Raw genomic sequence first — 22526 nt, 5'->3', positions numbered from 1 at the left:
AGTGTCGATTGCCACCTTCGGTAAGGACTTTTTTACATTTTGCGATTTCATTTGAAAATCACACAACGCGCAAGTGCTCACAGTGTCCAACATGCAGTGTACTAAGGGAAGTCAAGATTGAGACACGGCAGTTATCGTACAAAGATCCTTTTATCCTTATTCAACTTGAATTGTCGAAAGGGAAGATCAGGACTCTTGTGTGAATTGATTCTGCTAGACAACACTGCTTTAAACACTATCTATCCTTTCGTCTTTGGTGTACTTTACATCTAAACAAGCTCAGTATAATTTGCATGCTGATTTGTGATGGAGAGGCCAGAGGTTGACTTTACTCATTTCCTCTCTCACACAACAAGTGGCTGTTGCTCTCAGCCAAGTTAACATGTCCTTTGATTCTCATTCCATCCTTCAGCTTGTAAACATTGCTCTTTCACTGGAGTATGAAAGAAATTCATTGAATAAAGTTCCATTCCCTTTTATTACGTTGAGTAAACATTGATACAGAAAGGTGTATGACTCTTATTAGTATTTATGTTTCTCATTAGTTTTCAATGAGAATCTCCAGTGTAAGGAAGAGAGATTTCAAAGATGTGCCACAGGTTCATTCAGAAATAAGTCTTGATGGTATCTCGAAATTTGGCTGGACTTTCTGACTTGCAATAGTTTTTTTTTCCGTCACCAAGCACTTTTGTTGTGTTAAATGTAGCCTGATGTGTGTGACAGCCAGAGAGGTTCCCACTGCACCTTACAGCTTCTTTTTAATTGCATCTTGAATGCATACGGTTCTTTGAAAAGGTCGCCTGTTCCGTTGATGTGACATGATGATAAATGGTGAGGGAGCGAGCGCATGACGCAGCTTTTTAAAAAGAATCGGTTTCCTTTGGCCTTAATGGAGATAATGGAGGTTTTTTGTCGAGGTGGTATGAAAAAACAAAGACAGACAGCTGACCCGCCCCCCCCGGCAGGGTGGATAATGTAAGGAGGTGAGTCACAAAAACAAGCCAGTTCTTTGAGGGAAATGTCACTGGTGTATCTAAAGGGACTCTCCTAGGTGTCTTCTCATACATATGCATTTTTCTTAATCTCTCTCCACGCCACTTGAATAAAATATTCCCCGCTGTCATGAATCTAAATGAAAAGCTTTGCTAAATCATTTAAACACATTTGGGATTGGTCTGAAGTACAGGCAGGTAAGAGTCAACACTTGTCCCACCTGCCTGTTTCCTTACTCCTTTCTCTATTTCCTCATTAAATTTGACACACTCCTTTTCAAAATCATACCTCCCAACCACCCACTTTCTCCCTGGAGCTCTGATTTCAAATGCTATACCTCCATCACTGCAGGCCCCTCCACTAACAGCATTATGCCGTTCAGATAGCACTTGATATCACCGGGATGTGTCTCTCGGCATTGAGACGCTCAGATCTGATTATGCCCAAATTGAATCAGCCTGTCAGCTCTGCTATCACGCTGCAATCCAAACTCTTCCAGATATGGGAAGCTGAAATGTGGCATCTTTGATCAAGGTCTGTTGAATTTTGCCTCTGTAGAGTTTAAACTACAAGAATCATACGCTACTGTCAAATAGTCATAAAGGAGCAGGTTTAATTTCAGTTTACGTTGTAAACCGTCTTCAGAGGACATATTCTGCTCACTTTCAGGTTCATATTTGTATTAAGTGTCTCTACTGGGACATGTCTCCATGCTTTAATGTTCAAAAAGCTCTTTATTTTTCTCATACTGCCTGTGCTGCAGCATCTCTTTTCACCCTCTGTCTGAAACCAGAGCCCAGTCTGCTCTAATTGGTTAGCTAGGCAACTCCCTTGTGATTAATCAAGTACTTGGATATGTCCTGCCCCTTTAGAGCATCATGTACAATGTGTTGGAAATCTAGCCAATAGCAGAGCAAGTGTCACATACTGAGGTCTCCCTCTTGAGAGACATTTGGGATTTTAGCCTTCGCAGACCATTGACATGCACAAAAACCTAACACACTATAGAAAAGGGGAAATTACAAAAAAGCTTATTTGGGCTTTTCAGTGCATTTAATTTCTGTCAATTCTATTGTGTTGCTTCTGTACCATGATTATGTGGCCAATGGTGAACAAGAAAATCTCTTTCTTAAATATGATCAAATTAAATGCTATGATTTACTAGTCCCCTGTCTCAAACAATTCTAGTTCTTCTTGCATTAGAGATAAAAATAAAGGGGGATATTTTCGACTTCTAATGGGTTTGTTTTTATTCCTACGATCAGATTTTGATTCGATGGGTAAACTTTTCTCTCTCACCAACATCATTAAGATCATTTTTCTCGTTTTTTTTGGTGAAAGTTATGCGAGAAGTTGGGGTTAAAACATTGTACTTTGATTCAAAGTCATTTGACAGGAGGCAGGCTGTTTGGGAAAAAGGCATGCTAGTGATGTAACAGCAGGGCCTCGGTGAGTGTGATTATGATTCAGACCAGGCTAACGGGTGCTTCTGTGTTACATAACTAGCTGACACCTCTATGTCTCTTCCACACACACACACACACACACACACACACACACACACACACACACACACACACACACACACATACACATACACATACACATACACATACACACACACACACACACACACACCAGGTAGCAATTTGTGGCAATTTTGTGGTGGCCCCTTTGTACCAAGTACCCCTCACCGCAGTTTGTAATTCGGGGCGGTGCATGGGCACCACCAACATGGGCGTATGACTCCGCCCACGTTGAGCATCGCCCTGAATTGCACATTGCAGGGAGGGGTACTTGCGTTAGCCGACTATTCGGACATTGGCCGTTTTGCACACATGCGTGACCGGAACAATTAACTGTCACCGTCCCAAATTTGTCCGGTAAAAAGAGAAGCTTTGCCTACATAATCAGTAGCATATGAAATGAACTAATATTGTATAATATAAAACGTTACAACTAGGGATGCACCGATTGCAAAAATGTTGGCCGATATCGATGTTAAGAATAACAATTTTTGCCGATGGCAATTTAAACTGTAATAGTAGCATAAGGCAGCCTGTCCCTTTAAGAGTGAGAGAGAGAGTGGGGGATGCGTGTGCATGTGTAAGAGCGAGAGAGAGGTTGAGCCAACAACAACTGACTTGCTTGGGGGCTAAATTCAGCCACCTTTAGACATCAGATTCGAGCATGCTGATTGGCTAAACTTATGTCGCTATCTGCCTAGCAACAGCCAGCAAGTGGCTGCTCTGCTGCACTCAGTGAGAGGTTTGACCACACATTTTTATTTTGCGTTCACAAACGATGGCAAAAACGTTGCACAAACGAGAGAGCGGTCTATTCGCTGCACAGGGTGACTACTTCGAAGAGGATGACCTCAAAATTTAAATCAGGTATGGTGTTTTCTTTTTAGAGGAACTTTTTGATCACACCTGTATGAAGAATTTACTGGAGATTCATTTAATTCTGCGATCAGACCGAAATAATCTGCTGAAATAATCAGGCTGCACTGGCCCGGACACACCAAGCCGACTTTAGCCGACTAGCGCCAACGAAGACCGCCTGCTGGGTCGCTTCTCGACGGCTGCAGTCGGGGCGAAAAAGTTGCACTCGGAACACACCGCACAGATTTCAGTCGACGATCAACTAGCACGCACGTTCTGCGCCTGCGTGAAAGGGAAAACCTAGGACTGCGAGAATATACAAAGACACTTGCCATAGTGTGTCTGTATTTATCAAGACACGTATGAAGCAAATCCGGTTAAAAGTTCAATCTGGAACAACGATAGTAGGCTAGCCTAAATGGTAAACTGCCCAATCGACATTTCTACCACAGTGAGTGTGTTTAGGCAGACATTGAATAAACACAATAAACGTACTCTCTCATTGTGACAAGTGGTATAAACTTGATGCATTCCATGGTTAAAAAACAGTGGTATCTGGACCAGTAGAATTAGAAATGGCTAACATGTTACAAGGATAATGGACTTAATTTTAACCAAACCGTCGTCTTTGACTTCAAAACTAACTAGCCAGGAAACTAATCAGGTTGGTTTATTTCTAGACTAAACCAAATGTGTCCTTTGTGGGCTAATGCTATATACCTAAATACATGTGTGGCAACTTGGGTAGGCTATTTAAACGGAGGAAACTAACATTATGCTTTGCATCATGGAGTTGCCTCCACTTCTTCGAATATTTTGGGTAATTCATACAAAGCTGCGCTTTTCGGAGTGATCTCTCTTTCGCCGACGGCCGACACATGTATTTAGGTAAATAACATTAGCCCACACATTTGGTTTAGTCCAGAAATAAACCAGCCTGATTAGTCTCCTGGCTAGTTAGTTTAAAAGTCAAAGATAACGGAGGCTTGGTTAAAATTGAGTCCATTATCCTTGTAACATATTAGCTATTTGTAATTATCAATAATCTAATAATCAGCTTGCTAGTTCTCCAGATACCAGTGTTATTTAACCATGGAATGCATCGAGTTTATACCACTTAAAACAATGAGAGAATACGTTTATTGTGTGACAAATCACTGAGAAACTGGTAATACTCACAGTAATACTCAGAGTTGAATTTGCATTACCCCACCTCCCCATATAAAACTCACCCCTTCTGAATAGGGCTTTAGACTGCTGTGTGACTTGTTTTAAATGTTGATTTAAATTACTTACGCAGGAGTAAGGATTTTGATGCCATCTGACTGAATGGGTTCTTTCCATTTACCCCTTTCCAATTAATCTGCCGCCCAACTGCATCACTGAAGATCCGGGCAAGCATGTTCCAGGTTACACGTTTAGTGTCATGGCCCCCGATGGTTGCTAGGGAGGAAATCTAAAATGAAAAAACAACAAAAAACATCTTGTAATTTACAGAAGTAATTGTAGTGCATACAATTCACCTATTCCACTCTCAGGATGTGTGTGTGGACATGTGACAGAATTTTAACAGGACTTTCTCTGGAAGAACAAAAAAACCTAAAACTCACCACCCTCTGCTTTGATTGAGAATTGGCAGGGTCTTTGAGCCAGTCTTCAAAATCCTGCACTTCCTCCATCGTATCCAGTGGAAACTGCACACACTCAGGAATGTCCATGTCTTGACCAGTAGGGTTGAGCTTGCTGGTAAGATAGTTAACCGTTGCGATTAACTGGTCTTGTTGGTGTTTCATATATTCCAGCAAGCTCTTGATGTGGACTTCTGCAGCTGTTAAAAAGAACATGAGGATATATAAATAAATTACAGTCTACTTTGGACAACTCATTAAGGCATATTTTACTGAGCAAATAGGAACAGCAAGTTTATTTGTTTTGTAAACTGTAGGCCACAAAGAAGCCTTAATTTGGTCAAAAACATCAACAAACGTTCTTCCATGTTTACATATTTACTATTCTACAATACACTTAATTAATGCAACTAACATGGCACACCTGCAGTAATGTTTTCTAATCGTTAATAGAGATTATTTGGCGCTTATTATATTTGGTCTTGAGAAATGTTAAGGGTAATGCGAAAGAATCACAAAATATCTCTTAATTTCTGTCTTGTGTTTTAGCTCAAATTGTATGCCAAGAATAGGAAGACGAAATTGATGAGACTTCAAAATAGTACAATTCCAATAATACACAACCCTACTTTGTATATTCACTTGGATTCAATGTGGGCGTGTGTGTGTTGCATGTTGTGCATGGGTTACATAACTAACCTTTTTTTTACTTTTTAAAAAGTGAAATGATTTTAAAGGTTCAGTTTGAATCTCATAGTCGTTTGCTCACCAGAACAGGCAATGGTGTTTGATCCACACCTTCCCCCTCGCCAGGTAGGTCTGTAGAGCTGGCTTGCCGAAGGGGGTTGATCTTCTGCTGCTATGTTCCTTTTGTGCACAGTAAGGTGGTGGAGTGGGTGGAGAAGCGGCAACTGAGCCACTACCTGGCACACGGCACGGCGGTGGTGGGATAATTGGAGCTGGTGGTTTGTGTGAATTAGAGAGATAGAGAGGAATTCCTATCACGTTTTCATGGTATATTTAGCTTTATCACTATTTAGCACATTTCATCCATGTTTTTACATAGCGATGATTACTTACCCAGCCGGTACTCTTCATCAGTGGGTGGAGGAGGGGCAACTATGCCACTACCTGGCACACAGCAAGGTGGTGGTGGCATAGAAAGTGATGGTTGTGGAGCTGGCTGTTTGGCTTGACGTCTGGCTCTCTTGTTCAACTGATTTTCCTCCCCACTATCATCCTCATCAGAGTCACCAAAGAAATGACTATAAAGTGGGTTGGAAATTTGGAATTTTTTCTGCTTGATCAGTCATATTTTCCAAGAAATGGCCAATATTTCACAAATTCTCGCAGTGTATGTAAACTTATGAGCACAACTGTACTAACATTGGCTTTGGCTTTCTCCTCAAACGAAATTCCTCCTCTTCCTCTTCAGACTGCAAATCTGATGTGTTGCACTTTTTCATCAGTTTTCTGGCCTCGAAGTACTGATCTAAAAATGAAATGATCAAACTTCGGTTGAGTTTCAAATTAACAGTAGAACAAAAAAGAACAGAGTTATAGACAACAGAACAATACAAGGTTGATTACAAGGGTTTTTTCAAATTACATTTCAAACACAAATTACAAGGCAAAGGTATTTTGATATTGGCTTACAACAGCCATTTCTAATTAGTATATCTTTTTTGAGCTATATTACCACATGATTTGACAATTCTGACATCTTATGTCTTCCAGTCAGGTCCAGGCTCCTCTGAATGTTTCACTGCCCTGTCCACTCTTTCATCACTTTTGTAGTTCGGCCAATAGGAAACACCATCGCTGTACCAGTTTTTGTGCTCTGGAATTCAATTAAGTGGAACATCCTAAATTTAGAAGAAAGAAATTGCACCATCAAACACAGACTCAACAGCAATAATTGGTTTGGTATTCACATTGAAGACAAACAACTTCCACAAAGTACTTACAGTCAATTGTCATCCAGTTTCACGCAGATTGCAGTGTTTGGTATGTCATGCAGTCGGTGTCAGTTTCTGTCAGTCTCTGACCCTCATTGCCAAATAAAGAAGTAGCACAAGAGCTACAACTAATATCTAGGAAACGACAAGCTAAAAAGAAAACAATCTGACAAGCCTCAATAGCCACTTTTTGATCAGTACTTTGAAGCACGACAACTGTTGAACTACAACTGGCCATCTTCACATGCCAAACTTTACATGTACGAACTGATGATGGACCACAACCTGGTCGGTAAAAGCAAAGAACCGCTCAAAAGCATATAGAAAACAGTCAACAAAATACACCAAGTTAAGAAGTATATTATACATATCAAAATACATTCAGCACGAGATCCCTAAAATGTATGGAATAGGGGTATGGCCACAAAACCATCCCTATGAGGCAAGACAATACATTTCGGATCAAGCTCTGATGCTTTAACACACCTGAGTATGTCAGATGTATGTGAAATTTTGTAAATGTTCAGAGAGTTGAACGGGTACTTGAAGAACAAAGACTTTTCTAAAAATTCTTTGTATACCACGTACACTCCATCATTGCATTCAACAATGTTGTGTATGCAACAAATATCATTGCCAATGAAAAAAACATTATCCCCTGTTGAAAGTTTAAGGGTCCATTTCTCACAAGCCATCTCGCCGTACTGCGCTTTGACTGACAGGCCACCTACAATGGGCCCAACAAAGTGTTGTTTTTTGAAAGACGTAGGCCTACCATGTGAAGGGGCGTCAGGAATTGTCATCTCCGACAACCGGCGGATAATTTGGGCAAGTGGGAACTCTGGTTTTCGCACAAGTTTTTTAAGCTTGTGCAGGTAATTTTCATATGGAAATGCCGAAAAGCGGTCAAGGCAACCATTTTGTTGGACGTCATCTGCTTGATGTACCAAATTATGCACATTATAAACTAGTTGGTCCTTCCCGTATATTTCACCGAAGTGACAAACGATTGAAGTTTTGGCATACTGGCTGTGACAGGATAGTTCAGGACTTACTAACATGGCAATGCCAGAGAACAGCAGCATGAAATTGCTGTGCATGTTTTGGTCCAGAAAGCTACCCAACATTACAGGTCCTGTGTACAGCAGAAATTGTCTCAATTCTTTCGCCTTCCAACGATCCAATTCCCGCAGTGATCTAGGCTTTCTGGCAAACTCCACAGGAATATAGCGTCTCATTGCTATCAGCGTTGCGGACATTTTCTCTGCTACTGTTGCAGGTACTTTGACATTCAGTGGACCCCTGAGCCAGGTTTGGAGCAGTCGCCTGACGACACCTAAACACACCAAGTGCATATAGTCCAGAGGGAATTGGGACACCATGCCGACACCACTACCAAGAAACGGATGTGGCCCCTCGTGGTGATGACCCTCATCAACCATCTGTTCAAACGATTGGTCTGTTCTTAGTGCATAGTTTATACTCGGGTAGGTCATACGTCTGTTAAGATACTTTCTTGGCTGTGCACATTTGTCACAGCCATGATAGCCATTGTGACTCTTGGTATTTTTCACAAAGGCTCTGGCTGGTGTGTCACATATGACCGTGTCTAGCTTGAGCTTAAATGTCTTGCCCTCTACATCAAACCCTTTTTCAAGCTCTTGTAACTAAGTGACAAAGTCTTGAAGGAACTCTTTTGCAGAGGTAGGTTTCTTCTCCCTACAGTACAAACCTATTACCACTGGTTCCTTCATTGGAACGCTCAGTAGTAGACCAAGAATGGGCCACAGTTGCAAGGTAGAGCTTTTAAATAAGGGAAGTCCATCAATGTTAATTAGCAGTTTCAGTGTGAAATCGTCTGCCAGTGTGTGTATGTATTTGGATAGTGTGTTTTTAATTGATGGCAGAATACCAAAGTAGTGGTACTGTCCCCCAGCCCTTTCCAGAATGGAATACTTAGTTTTAGTCCTAAGGGGGATCCTTCCGTCCTTAGGAAGTTCAGGATGGTGAATGCGCAGTATGCTCAACAGTGCTGTTAAAGCCACTAAAAGAAATGCCAAATTGTATGGCCCAGTTTGAAATGGTTTCAGATAGTGAAACTGTCTCATTGACTTCACCATCTGAATCAGATGACTGAATCAGCCCATCGCCACCGCCAACCAGAAAACCCTCAGACATGCCTTCATCAACCACCATGCCACATTCCTCCTCACTTAAGACTGCTGCAGTTGTATTGTCTGAACAAGTTTGATTGTTGAATTTAGGTCTTCTCCAAAAAACTCTACACTGACATCTGTAGTCCTCCTCTGTCATTAGTAAGTCAGTCAGGGGAGGTTTATAGTCATCACTAATTTGCCTGAGACGTTTGTCTACATCTACATGGGTCCTCCGTCTAAGGGTGGAGAGGGAGACGGGCACAGTCTTTCTATTCATTTCTAAAAGAAATATTTCAGAAACACAAAAGAAAGATTGCAACCAGTGAGGTGTAAAAAAAAAAGGACCATCAGTTGTTGTGTGTTTTCCAAAATAAATTTAAAAAAGGGAAAAGGCGTGCAGCACTTCCCTGAGAATGATCTTCTTTTTTTTTTTTTCTTCAAGTTTTCTCCAGTATCAAGTCATCCAGAGATAGTTGTACATACAACACTACGAACAGGATAATATCTTACTCGACACACTTTTAACGGCATAATTAGCCAAAATGTCAGCAAATATTATAACAGGAGGGGTGAAAAATAACTTAATGTTACATATGCGCTTAGGAAAATCATTGGAGAGCAGGTAACTAATCAATCCCAAATAAATGCCATCCAAATGGGGCTTTGTTAACTTTTTGTTAACTGAAATCTATATCTAGCTGAAATTTAGCTAACATGCTTTTCTAACATTAGGCTAATGTTAAGCTGAGTTAACGTTAACATTAGCTTACACAATATTTTGTAATGTATTAAAACAGCAAACAAAGCAATTAACTACTTGTGATTTAAGTAATTGTACTGGAAATGCAACTAAACTGAACAAATGAAGCATATTTTGAAATGCTTACCGTTTACATGTCCGCAGACTTGACTTGCTCTCACTAATGCAAAGCGTTCTGGCTCCGTTCTGGCTGTTTCTCTAACCGTCAGCGATGAGAAAAAAGGCGCGTCCGATGTGTGGATCCCCCTGGGATCCGTAGTGGGTCCGCTGTTTGACGGGGCACTGTCCAAAGGCGGGGCATATCCTTTGCGCATCGCCGAAATGAGTGAGACAGTACGGCGGATCTGCCGACTTGAGGGCGGATCCGCCCTGGAGTCTACTGCTATCTGGGTGGGTACTGATTCTGTGGCGGCCCGCCACGCATTGGTCTATGTATGGGAAACACTGCACACGCACACACACTTTATTTAATGAAGTGAAGGAGCACAAACAAATGCACACATCCTCCGTCAACTTGTCTTCTTGAAGTTCTCGAGCAGTTTCTCCGGTGTCTTCTAAAAACACTCTGGTAATGAATGATGTAAAGTGGCAGAGAATCAATTCGACAGCAGAGCAGCAGTACAATAAGTTTGTAAAACGGTTTCAATATCGTATCATATTGTATACCCAGCCTACTATCAACAGCTTGTTCAAAGTTCACACATTCTTTACACTTCTTTTTGTTGTAAAGAATGCTTTTTACCCACAATTTACACTTGCTTATGTTGCTATCCTATACATTCCCCGGGCGCTGCACAATAGCTTCCCACTGCTCCTAGTACTAGGATAGGTTAAATGCAGAGGACTAATTTCACTGTGTGTGCTCTGCTGTGTGCATGTATGTGACTAATAAAGAGGGTTTCATCCTCCATTTCTATCTAATGATAGAAATGGAGGATGAAACCCTCTTTATTGGAGAGTATTAACTCTCAGCCCTTTGGGTTCATGCTTAAAATCGGTTTCAAAATATGAAAGGGCTTCAAAAAGGTTATGGTTATCTGTTGTTGTTGTATCTTTCAAAGCACTTTCTTCAATGTTATATTGGAACTTCGCAAAAAAGATTCTCCATCAAATGAGCCAAATCATTAGTCATCTCATAACTGAGTCAGGTACTTATTTTTGGGCTTCTCAAAACAGAATGCACGAGGCATCCAAAAAATACATTGTAACGTTATCCCTTGGGAGAATGTTTTGAGGCAAAGCCTTTTGTTCAATTGTATTGTTCACAGTTAATTTAGTATTTCACAACACGTAAAATAGGTTGTATATTCATTGAAAACAAAACCAGACATTACATCAATTCTTCTTCATGCGGCGACAGCGTGGATTCTCAAGCCAAATGATCATGTCCTTATTTTTGTTCATCATTTAACGGTTTCCGTCAGTAGGTTCATAGAGTTTTGCAGAACGTTTTCAGACATTTTTCAGACATTTTTATTGGTTCCTTTATATTTACCTCTTTACCTTCAGAAAATGTTTCCTCCGATGACAAATATTAATTCCTGATCCTGAGAGCTGCTATGGATCAGTGGACCGACATTATTTGTTGTTTTTTTAAGATGGAATGGATTAACTTATCTGTCTGAAGGGGATTTTTAGTGTCCTTTTCTTTGTAGAGGGTACAAAGAAGGTACACCTAAACAGTTCTGTCCTCTTTTCATTTTTGTTCGTTATTTTCTTTATGGCATGTTTTGAAGGCTACTGAATTGTTCACATAACCTATTATACATTGTTGTGTGCTACGATTGTAAGTTACAGAAGACAGAAAGTGAACATTGATGTATTTTAAAAGATCGTTTGGACCTAATAATCATAATAAAAAGGGAATTTCCGAAAAAAAACATCAAACATTCCCTTTTTAGCTCAAGCTATGCCCAAAGCAGCTCACAATAAGTGCCGAAAACCATGAAGATACAAACTCAAAAGTAAGAAGTGCATTAGCCTTCAATGAGCCAAAACAGTCTTAAGTGCTTCACACCGGAGTGAGTGATTTTATATTCCCTCACGCTGTGTAGTTATGATGATGGAGAATGCTGTACAAAGCAGATGTTGAACATTGTTATTGATCGGGTGTGCTCTGCTCACACTGAAATGTTTCACCTCTCTTTCTGCACAGCAAGAACATACCATTTTGATGATTAGAGAAAAACCATTAAGAGCTCACACTGAACATAAACACTGACGGTCACTTCCAATAAAGAAACAGTAAGGTGTCTTTTCTTTCTTTCATATCTTGCCACAATGCCTGCAGTACTGGACAGTCCAATAACAGAAGTGAAGGATCAGTCCTCCGTCGTTTCCTCCAGCGTAAAGCAGATGCAGAAACTTTATCAAACTTTATTTGTACAGACATCCTTACAGGTCCAATCCCAAATTAATATAATTTTAATTCTAGCTCCAATTACTCTCAACAGATGACTTTTCCAAAAGCCTCCCAATCTATATAAAATCTGTGGTTTTGAAAATAGTTTTTCTATAACCAGTATAAAGTGTGGTTTCCTTAAAATGTTCCCACACTCTATGGCTTTTATTGCCTGATTGTAAGTTTGAGGGGAGATCATTTTTATGTGATTTTATTTCACCACTCAAGTTTTTTCTCAATCCACTACCCTACACCAATGGAAGGACATGTGTGTTGCCTGCCTTTAACTGACATGGCTCTTGCCTAAGAAAGTGCTCCCCCAGTCTCACTATCCTGTACTATACACTTTGCAGAGAAGTTTGTTTTTTTTAAACATTAAGAAAAATCTGAATCCTGTATTTAACCATAATGAAAATCTACCTCTGATAAATTTAAACAAGCTCACTTTAATTTCTGGCCAAGTAGAAATAAATCAGATTGGCCAATCCAAACAGTATGTCATTTGGACCCTTTACTCCCTCCACCCTTTGACCCCGTTTCAAACTGACAACACACACACACACATTTGGGCTGTTTCTAATGTTAATTTGGGGCGACCAATTAGGTCCTGAACTCGGCCTTGATCCATTCCGCTTCGGCCTGGTTTTACTTGCTGCTCCAAATGTGTTAACCTGGATTGACCACAGCCAACAGTTCCTTGAACGTGGTGACTGAAAAAAGGTCTGGGGTTAACACAAGATGAGGAGATGTTCATGCTTTGTGCTACAACCTAAATTGCGTCAGTAAATCGCCCACATGTGAATGTCTGAAGCTTTTATGTGGCTTTAAAAACAGCAGTTGCTAACAACTGACGCAGTGAGACTACTATTTGTCTTAACGGCAAACATAAACCGCTTTTAGCTTGGCGGTGTTGATGGGCAACCATGTGATGAGTTTGTTTCTACTCTTTCAGCTATTTACTTCTACCAATTATATTAACACTCCAACAATTGTAAAAAGAGGTGAAGATAATCCTGAGCAAAACCAAAGTGTCATGAACGTGTTTGACAAATATTTTATTTTCTGCAATCTTTCTAAATCAAATATAGAAATCTTGTTGCATTTTGCCGAGGGTAGCCCTTGCAATGCTAATTCTTGCTTGGCTTGCAAAAATATGTCACCACAGAATCATTCTATTCAGACAGACTGCTTTTGATGAGGCGCTGATTAAGATGTAGCAGATTTGAGGTGCAGGAGGAGGTGGGAGGTCGCCCACTAATCTAAAGGTTGTTGGTTTGATACCTGGCAGCTGCATTTTATGTGTCAAGTGTCCTGTCAGGTTCTTCTAGGTAGCCTCTACCTATCAGTGTATGAATGCTTGTGAAAGTACGGTAAAATCCTTAAGCGGTTTGCTAAGACTGGAAAAGCGTAATATATACATAATACATTGATGATTTATAATTTTCACTGATTAAAGGTGAAAATTACGATGTACGATGTGACAGTAGGATAAAATACAAATATGTTAGTTAAGGTCATGTGAACTGTACGTTAGAGATTAAAGAGTAGAACTGCAGTAGTTTGCAAGAGGAAAGTTGTTAATACTTCTTTTCCTTGTCTGTTCTGCAGTTTTAAACTCAGTTCAGTGCTGCTGTATGAGACATTCAGTTCCTTCTTTTCTTTGAACTTTCACACCTCTTAAGCTGGAACAACCTCTCCTTTGCTTCTTAGACACACACAGGTCAACTTGACATCACAAGCTCATCCTTTCTTACTTTAACATCAAACTGTACATGTTATTGATGTGAAATGTTAAATACCTGACCATGACATGGGTCTGCTGCCTGCCCCTTACTGAACATGTTTCCTTTTTTCCATATTGTCAACCATAGAAATGCCTGTAGAATAAGTAGTGTGTTTATGTAAGACCCTGCTGGATCACGCAAACTTATTGCCGTCAGTGCTACTCTCATAGAAAGCCTTGTGACGCACACATGAAGAAAACATTTCAAGAAAATACGGGGTGATCTCCAGCTACCCAGCCTAGTATCCCATCATGTAGTAAACAAACGTCCTTGTTTTCTCCCATGTGTATCGTTCTCCCCCTAGGCTTTGTGTTTGCTATACGTTACATGCATTTGAAAACCAGCAGTACCAGCAGTTATTGCGTCATGAACCGTGATGAATAGAGATGTAACGCATGGTCTGCCCTTCTCTCAGCCTCCCTCAGGATTTGCAGGCATATTAAATGGCAAATTTGTTTTTCATTCAACCACGGCAATACATATTTACGAGGCATCATTGTGGACTGAGCTAAATGGCAAAATGTTGGACAGAATGTGAAAGATTTTGTCACATAATGTCCAGCTGGCCAGATATTTGTATTGTTATCTAGCAGACTCTAGAGAAATAATGTACCATGATCTGTTGTTAAACAATAGCAATCATCTCATGTGCCGTGATGTAGGCTACAGTAAGATTTGGGCAGGGTCAGTGCGCTGCTATGGTTTTCCAATGGTTCCTTAAGTTTTTAGTAAGGGATATTGTGCAATGAGCTGGTCATTTGTCTGATGATCCAGAAAGCAACGTTCATTGAAATGACGACAGAACTGATGGAGGTTTTCTGTATGTTCAAGTCTGTTCACATTTTCTTTTCCGTTCACCAGACTTCAATCACCGCAGAGTCCATACCGTGTTCCTGTTTACTTTCTGTCAGTCTTCTTCTGTTTATTTCCCTGACATCCAGCGCTCTTTTAATCTCTTTCCTTCTCTTGTTCTCTTTTTCTTTTCCTTGCTGGGGGCCTCATGAATCCAAAGTGTTGGTTCTTTCCACATATTTAAAAATGAATATTTAAGAATGTTTCCATGGTCTGTTCCGATGGAAGAAACAAATTATCGTGTCCACAGCTGAAATTAAATTGACCAGACTTCTTTCTGCGTATTGATATAACTGCACTTAATCCCTTGGTCCTCCTTTGCGACAGTTGGCTCTCCTTAGTAGCAGTCTGTCAGCAATAATTAACAACCGCTGGTCCAAACTGACCAATCAGAATTGAGTATTCAACCAAGCGGTGTAATCAGCTGTGTTACTAATTGATGCACGCCTTGTTAAGTCAAAGATAGAAGTTGTTTGTCATCAAGCAATGAATTAATCCAATGTTATTTATGTAGCCTAATATCACAAATAGATGGATCATTGTTATTGTTAACAATCTGTCAGGTGCTGCTAGAAAATATTTCTATAGATCATGCTAAAGCTCTCCTCTCTTCTTTCCTGTTTCTCCAGGCGCGTTACAAACAGAGCCTGGACCCCACAGTGGACGAGGTGAAGAAGCTGTGCACGTCACTGAGACGCAACGCCAAAGAGGAGCGAGTCCTTTTCCACTACAACGGCCACGGGGTGCCACGGCCCACGGTCAACGGAGAGATCTGGGTCTTTAATAAGGTAACACACACAAACCAGAGCAGTAGCCATTGACTTCTAGAACCTAGAAACCCTAATCATCTGTTGCTTAGATTTGTATTTGAAAGGAGTTTATGGCATTTGTAGTTATTTCTGAGGTGGAATTTGACCAATAGAAACTAACAAATACTTATAAAATGGTAAGGAAACCCTCCGGATACACGGACATGAAGATACTTCAGATAAGACTGTCTTTTATGGTGTTTATTCTTGCAACAAGTTAACAACTTTACAGTGTGTTGAGCAGACAGCAGCAAAGTACACAAATCAGGAGGTCTGCAGTGTGTCTTATATCCAAATTTTCAGACAACGAACTAGGAGAGGACAAGAAAACATACCATATACAGTGGGGCAAAAAAGTATTTAGTCAGCCACCAATTGTGCAAGTTCTCCCATTTAAAAAGATGAGAGAGGCCTGTAATTTTTATCATAGGTATACCTCAACTATGAGAGACAAAATGAGAAAAAAAAATCCAGGAAATCACATTGTAGGATTTTTAATGAATTAATTGGTAAATTCCTCGGTAAAATAAGTATTTGGTCACCTACAAACAAGCAAGATTTCTGCCTCTCACAGACCTGTAACTTCTTCTTTAAGAGGCTCCTCTGTCCTCCACTCGTTACCTGTATTAATGGCACCTTTTTGAACTCGTTATCAGTATAAAAGACACCTGTCCACAACCTCAAACAGTCATCCTCCAAACTCCACTATGGCCAAGACCAAAGAGCTGTCAAAGGAGACCAGAGACAACATTGTAGACCTGCACCAGGCTGGGAAAACTGAATCTGCAATAGGTAAGCAGCTTGGTGTGAAGAAATCAACTGTGGGAGCAATTATTAGAAAATGGAAGACATACAAGACCACTGCTAATCTCCCTCGATCTGGGGCTCCACGCAAGATCTCACCCCGTGGGGTCAAAATGATCACAAGAACGGTGAGCAAAAATCCCAGAACCACACGGGGGGACCTAGTGAATGACCTGCAGAGAGCTGGGACCAAAGTAACAGAGGCTACCATCAGTAACACACTACGCCGCCAGGGACTTAAATCCTGCAGTTCCAGACGTGTCCCCCTGCTTAAGCCAGTACATGTCCAGGCCCGTCTGAAGTTTGCTAGAGGGCATTTGGATGATCCAGAAGAGGATTGGGAGAATGTCATATGGTCAGATGAAACCAAAATAGAACTTTTTGGTAAAAACTCAACTCGTCGTGTTTGGAGGAGAAAGAATGCAGAGTTGCATCCAAAGAACACCATACCTACTGTGAAGCATGGGGGTGGAAACATCATGCTTTGGGGCTGTTTTTCTGCAAAGGGACCAGGACAACTGATCCGTGTAAAGGAAAGAATGAATGGGGCCATGTATCGTGAGATTTTGAGTGAAAACCTCCTTCCATCAGGAAGGGCACTGAAGATGAAGCGTGGCTGGGTCTTTCAGCATGACAATGATCCCAAACACACCGCCAGGGCAACGAAGGAGTGGCTTCGTAAGAAGCATTTCAAGGTCCTGGAGTGGCCTAGCCAGTCTCCAGATCTCAACCCCATAGAAAATCTTTGGAGGGAGTTGAAAGTCTGTGTTGCCCAGCGACATCCCCAAAACATCACTGCTTTAGAGGAGATCTGCATGGAGGAATGGGCCAAAATACCAGCAACAGTGTGTGAAAACCTTGTGAAGACTTACAGAAAACGTTTGACCTCTGTCATTGCCAACAAAGGGTATATAACAAAGTATTGAGATGAACTTTTGTTATTGACCAAATACTTATTTTCCACAATCATTTGAAATTAATTCATTAAAAATCCTACAATGTGATTTCCTGGATTTTTTGTTCTCATTCTGTCTCTCATAGTTGAGGTATACCTATGATAAAAATTACAGGCCTCTCTCATCTTTTTAAATGGGAGAACTTGCACAATTGGGGGCTGACTAAATACTTTTTTGCCCCACTGTATATACATACAGTAAATATAGGATTGTTTAACATGCATGCTAGCAACATGACACATAATGTCTACATTCCTAAAAAGGAGAAGTCCCCAAACTTTACAATAATCAACAGGTCCAACTTTATTTTGACTCATGTAGGTTAGGACATTTTACTGCCACCTATCAACATTGTGTTTACAAATAGCTTGACAAGAAGAACACATGGTAAACTTTCAAAGCTCACTTTAGAATGATAAAATATTCCATAACACTATTAAGCCCAGATTGGTCTGGTTGGGCTTAAAAGTGTACAAGTACTAAATAGGATCATGTGAGAACTTGGACACCTACTATGGGGAAAAGACTTAACATATTAACATATCATCATTGAGCAAGTCGAGAGACATTCAACTACTGCCATTGCATTTCTAGTTGTCCATGTTTGTTGAGATTTTCGCTTTCGACCCTTTTGTAGGATCAAAAATGATTTCAGATTTCACGCAGAAACACAGTGGCTATCAAATGTAGAATTAGGCACTTACAGAGACATGGGATCTTGCATTTTACCTGCTGCCATTCAGGACAGGGTTTGGGTTATAGACCGTATATCTGCTGTAACGTTGGGTGTGTCTTCCAGGATTCATTTTGTCCCCTGTGATGGAAGTTGGTATAGCACCCATCTAGATGTTAGAGGTGGGGGAAATAATCAATACAGCATAGTATCGCGATACTTTGTGTGGCGATATTGTATCGATACATGGACGCCAAGTATCGATATGTTGTTCATATTCATATTGCAAATCCAAATGAAAGTTTTTGGTAACTATTGCTTTTTCAATCCACTACATGGTGCTGAGCTTTTTCTTGTGCGGTCATGGCCATGGGTAAAGTCAGTGGGATTTTCCAAACAAAGATGGAGTCAGCGGAGAAAGAAATCAGGAATGCGCCATATCGCTATATATTGCATCGCAATACTATTGTAGCGTGGCTTAATTATCGCATAGTATCGTATTGTGGGGACTCTGGTGGTTCCCACCCATACTAGATGTTGATGGAGCATTGAGGGTCCAGGTCTCGATGCCGTAAACAATCATTGGCTCGACAAATTTCCTGTTCAAAATGTATTGCCTTCGGCAGGTCATATCGTTATGTTTCGTGTACTTTAAAGCTACCACCATGGCTTTGACTTTTCCAGATTGGAAGTCTTTCACATCGTCCATGATGTATGATCCCAGGTATTTGAGATCATTGACGAGTTTGAGAGGGCTTCGTGCATTTAGAGATGAACTTTAAAGCCCCCCCAACACAGCAGCTAACCTGCATGCTGTGATGTGAGGGTTGGGACTTGCAAATCAGACATAAAATCTGGAGTTTTTCATGTCTCTGTCCTATAAGTAAGCACGACTCACAATGATGCACCGCCGCTGTCTGGGCCTACCCTTCCTCCATGTCCTCAGTACACCCCCGGGCCTGATGTCCTCCTCTCCTCTCTTTCCCTCCACATTTCCCACATTTGTACTTATTTCCTATATAATGAAATCAGTAGGGGAGAGATTTGGTGTTGGAGCAATGGTGAAGAATCAAATGTTCCATTTAGTAACGGGTATAAGACCTTTATAGCAGCATGGTTATTGGATTTTTTTTTAATACTCATTGGCTCTTCTTGTATCATCCTCTCACTCTCCCTTATTATAACATCAACTGTTTCTCTCCCGCTAAGCTCACACTATTCATCAAACAGATGACTTGTTAATAATTAAACGCAGATCTATAAAAGTGAGTTTTCAGCAATAACACCATGCCTCATGTTTCTCTTTTTTTTTTACTTTCTCTCCATCAGAACTACACCCAGTACATCCCGCTGTCCATCTACGACCTGCAGACGTGGATGGGGAGCCCGTCCATTTTCGTCTACGACTGCTCCAACGCAGGGATCATCGTCAAGTCCTTTAAACAGTTCGCCCTGCAGAGAGAGCAGGAGCTGGAGGTGGGCAGCACACACACACATGCACACACAAACACACCATCCTGGTTTACGACATTTCACAGCACTGCAGCCATGAATTAGTACCAGGGTTGTAATTGGAAAAATAAAGATTAGGTGAGTCATACAAACACATGCAGCGCGCAGGGCAAACAGTGGGAACAAACCGCTGGTATTTATGAGTTATTAATGGAATAGTCTGAGCTTTGTCACCTGCATACACACAACATGGAATCCCTCACACATGTACGCTCGTATCATATTTACGAAGCAGACCCAAGTGGTGTCAGTCCTGATTCTCCTCTCTTGGAAAAAGTCCTTCTGTGGCATCATTCAGCCAATCAAACAGGCAGCTGGCTCTAAATCATTGGGTTTTGGTTTAGTCTTGGGAGTACACACACACACACACACACACACACACACACACACACACACACACACACACACACACACACACACACACACACACACACACACACACACACACACACACACACACACACACACACACACACACACACACACACACAGATACACACCTCCACCAGCCCCAGTCCCTTCAACACTTCATCTTTTTATTACGTTTTCTCTCGCTTTTTCTCTCCAGGCTACGGCATGCTATGTGAATACCTAATGAGACGGCTCTGTCATTCATCTCAATTATTCATGCAGAAGTTTCAGCCAGACTGTAGATTAGCTGGAAAACGGGGGAGAGAGAGAAAGCGAGGGAGGTAGAGGCTGACGGTACTGAGCTCAGACTGGAGGTAGACCGAGCGCTGTGTTACCCGTTACAGTAAGAGGTGAAGGCAGCAGCCAAACTGCTGAGTTGCTGCAGTGTTTGACAGAGTGTCTGCGCTGCTTCTGCCTCTTCTGCTGCTCTTCTTTTGTTTTGTTGTGCAGAGGTCATGTCGGGGCTGCACCATCGGGGATAAAATCATTGTTTGGTTATGCTAAATACCATCGTTATCTGGTTTCAGGAAATGTAATTAATTAATGTTTCTTCTGCAACATTATTTATTGACGTTCATTGATTAATTACATTTCCCTATGTTATGTAAACGGCTGCACAATCTTAAAACTAATTGCGAATATAATGAATGATGTTGCAATTGAGATATGATATGTGATAATAGAGGGAATAAAACAAGCTTATACAATATCAATGAACACTTTTTTACCTCTGTAAAGTACCATTATTTCTAGGCTGTGACTTCTCTGCAGCCCCACCATGCCTCAACATTCAGATATTTTCACATATTTTGCCTTTAATGAGATTTGGATTTTGCACCAGTCCATATTGCGATTTCGATTAACAGTCCTACTGCGATGTCTTCTAGAAACTCCCTCTGGAGGGAACACAGGGATTTTAGCCTTTGCAGACCATTTACATGCACACAAACCTATAGAACACACTACAGGAAAGGGAAACCTCAAAACCCTAGTAGGGTCCCTAGAGTTGGCAGAACACAGTAAGGATTGGGTAGAATCACTTTGAATTATTTGGTCAAGATTTCATCCAAATATTCCTGAAACTAAGCACCAGAGTTTTGACATATTGATCATTCTTAAAAGCAACAAATTCACAATTTTGAAACTAAACACTGATTGGTAATTTTGGCCAAAGTACTGCATGTTGAAAGTGAACTACCCATAACCTTTTCCAAATAGTAGGACTAGAGAGTATAGGTAGTTGGTTTCAAATGGATCTGAAGCTGAGGAGGGGATATTCATTTTTCTGTCACAGGTTTGTTGAAGTGTTACTGAGTAACGGGACACTTGGGGGTTCTCTAAAGGTGGTCTGTTGTCAGTTAAATAACTCTAGTCTAACCTGAGCCTGGGAGTAAAGATGGTGAAGTATTTCTGTTAAAGTATAGAGATGATATGAGGCTGAGGAAACAATCCCTCCCTCCCTCAAGGATCCCAGAGAAGCGTCCTTGCTTCTCATGGTGCAGTAAGAGTTTACAGGTGGTTTTAGGTCAACGGTGGACAGACAGGATGGGAGAAAGTAACTAGAACTCAAGGATGTTGGAGCTAGTTCACTGTGATCTCACAAATATGTTTTTGGAGAATCCCCCCCGATCTGTAAGAGGACAACATTATTGATTGATGTTACTTTGAATGGACATGGATGTTAACTGCAACTACAGTAGATGAGATAAAATGGTATATGACTTGAATTCATGCTCTTTCTTTGAAATGTGGAAATCACATAATCAGCCAATCAGGTGCCATCCAAACACAGGTATATTTTTCATTAGGACCCGCAGAAGGTGTGTCTCAAATCTGTGTGCGTTTCAAATGCAAATCCACAAAAAGAATTGAGATCCACCAATGCATGCAAAATTGGATTCACAAAAGTCAGTTTGGAAGCTGTATTTACAAGTTATTGTATTGTACTTTAAATCAATTTATATAGTTTTTTTGCACTTGTGGAAGGTTTTTTACCCTTACAGATCTAATCATTTCCACAGCGATTGCACAAAGCAAGTATTTAAATGAAGGTGGGACCCTGAGGCTTTGAGTGTTTTGGGATGGAAATAAACGGAGGAAGTCCCCCGGTTGATCGTTGCATAACCTTCATAAGCAGTTCCATTTCTTTCTAAACCCGAGTGCCTGCCCTTCTCACAGGAAGTGTATAATGGGTGGAGGTAAAGTAAGATAAAGAGAGAGCCAGTGACTTCCAGAGACTTTTTAATCATGCAGGAGAGGATCCAAGTGGGGAGTCCCTACCTCGCCCATGCTTCCCTCTGTCACCACGCGCGCGCGCGCACACGCGCACTCACTCACTCACTCACTCACTCACTCACTCACTCTCTCACTCACTCACTCACTCACTCACTCACTCACTCACTCACTCACTCACTCACTCACTCACTCACTCACTCACTCACTCAC

At 41.0% G+C, this 22526-nt stretch overlaps 1 protein-coding gene across 2 annotated transcripts in view; it reads left to right on the top strand.

Moving 5' to 3' along the window:
* The window catches only part of rptor (regulatory associated protein of MTOR, complex 1), a 224229-nt gene that overhangs the window by 58203 nt on the left and 143500 nt on the right, over nt 1–22526 (top strand). For both annotated transcript variants that reach the window (XM_063884304.1, XM_063884305.1), the window contains exons 5-6: nt 15546–15704; nt 19488–19634. In XM_063884304.1, the coding sequence (XP_063740374.1) occupies nt 15546–15704; nt 19488–19634 (306 nt within the window). The remainder of the gene's footprint in view (nt 1–15545; nt 15705–19487; nt 19635–22526) is intronic.

Source organism: Eleginops maclovinus, chromosome 5, assembly GCF_036324505.1.
Source record: "Eleginops maclovinus isolate JMC-PN-2008 ecotype Puerto Natales chromosome 5, JC_Emac_rtc_rv5, whole genome shotgun sequence".
NCBI classification, from domain to species: Eukaryota; Metazoa; Chordata; class Actinopteri; order Perciformes; family Eleginopidae; genus Eleginops; species Eleginops maclovinus.
This window is presented reverse-complemented; position numbering and strand designations above follow the sequence as displayed.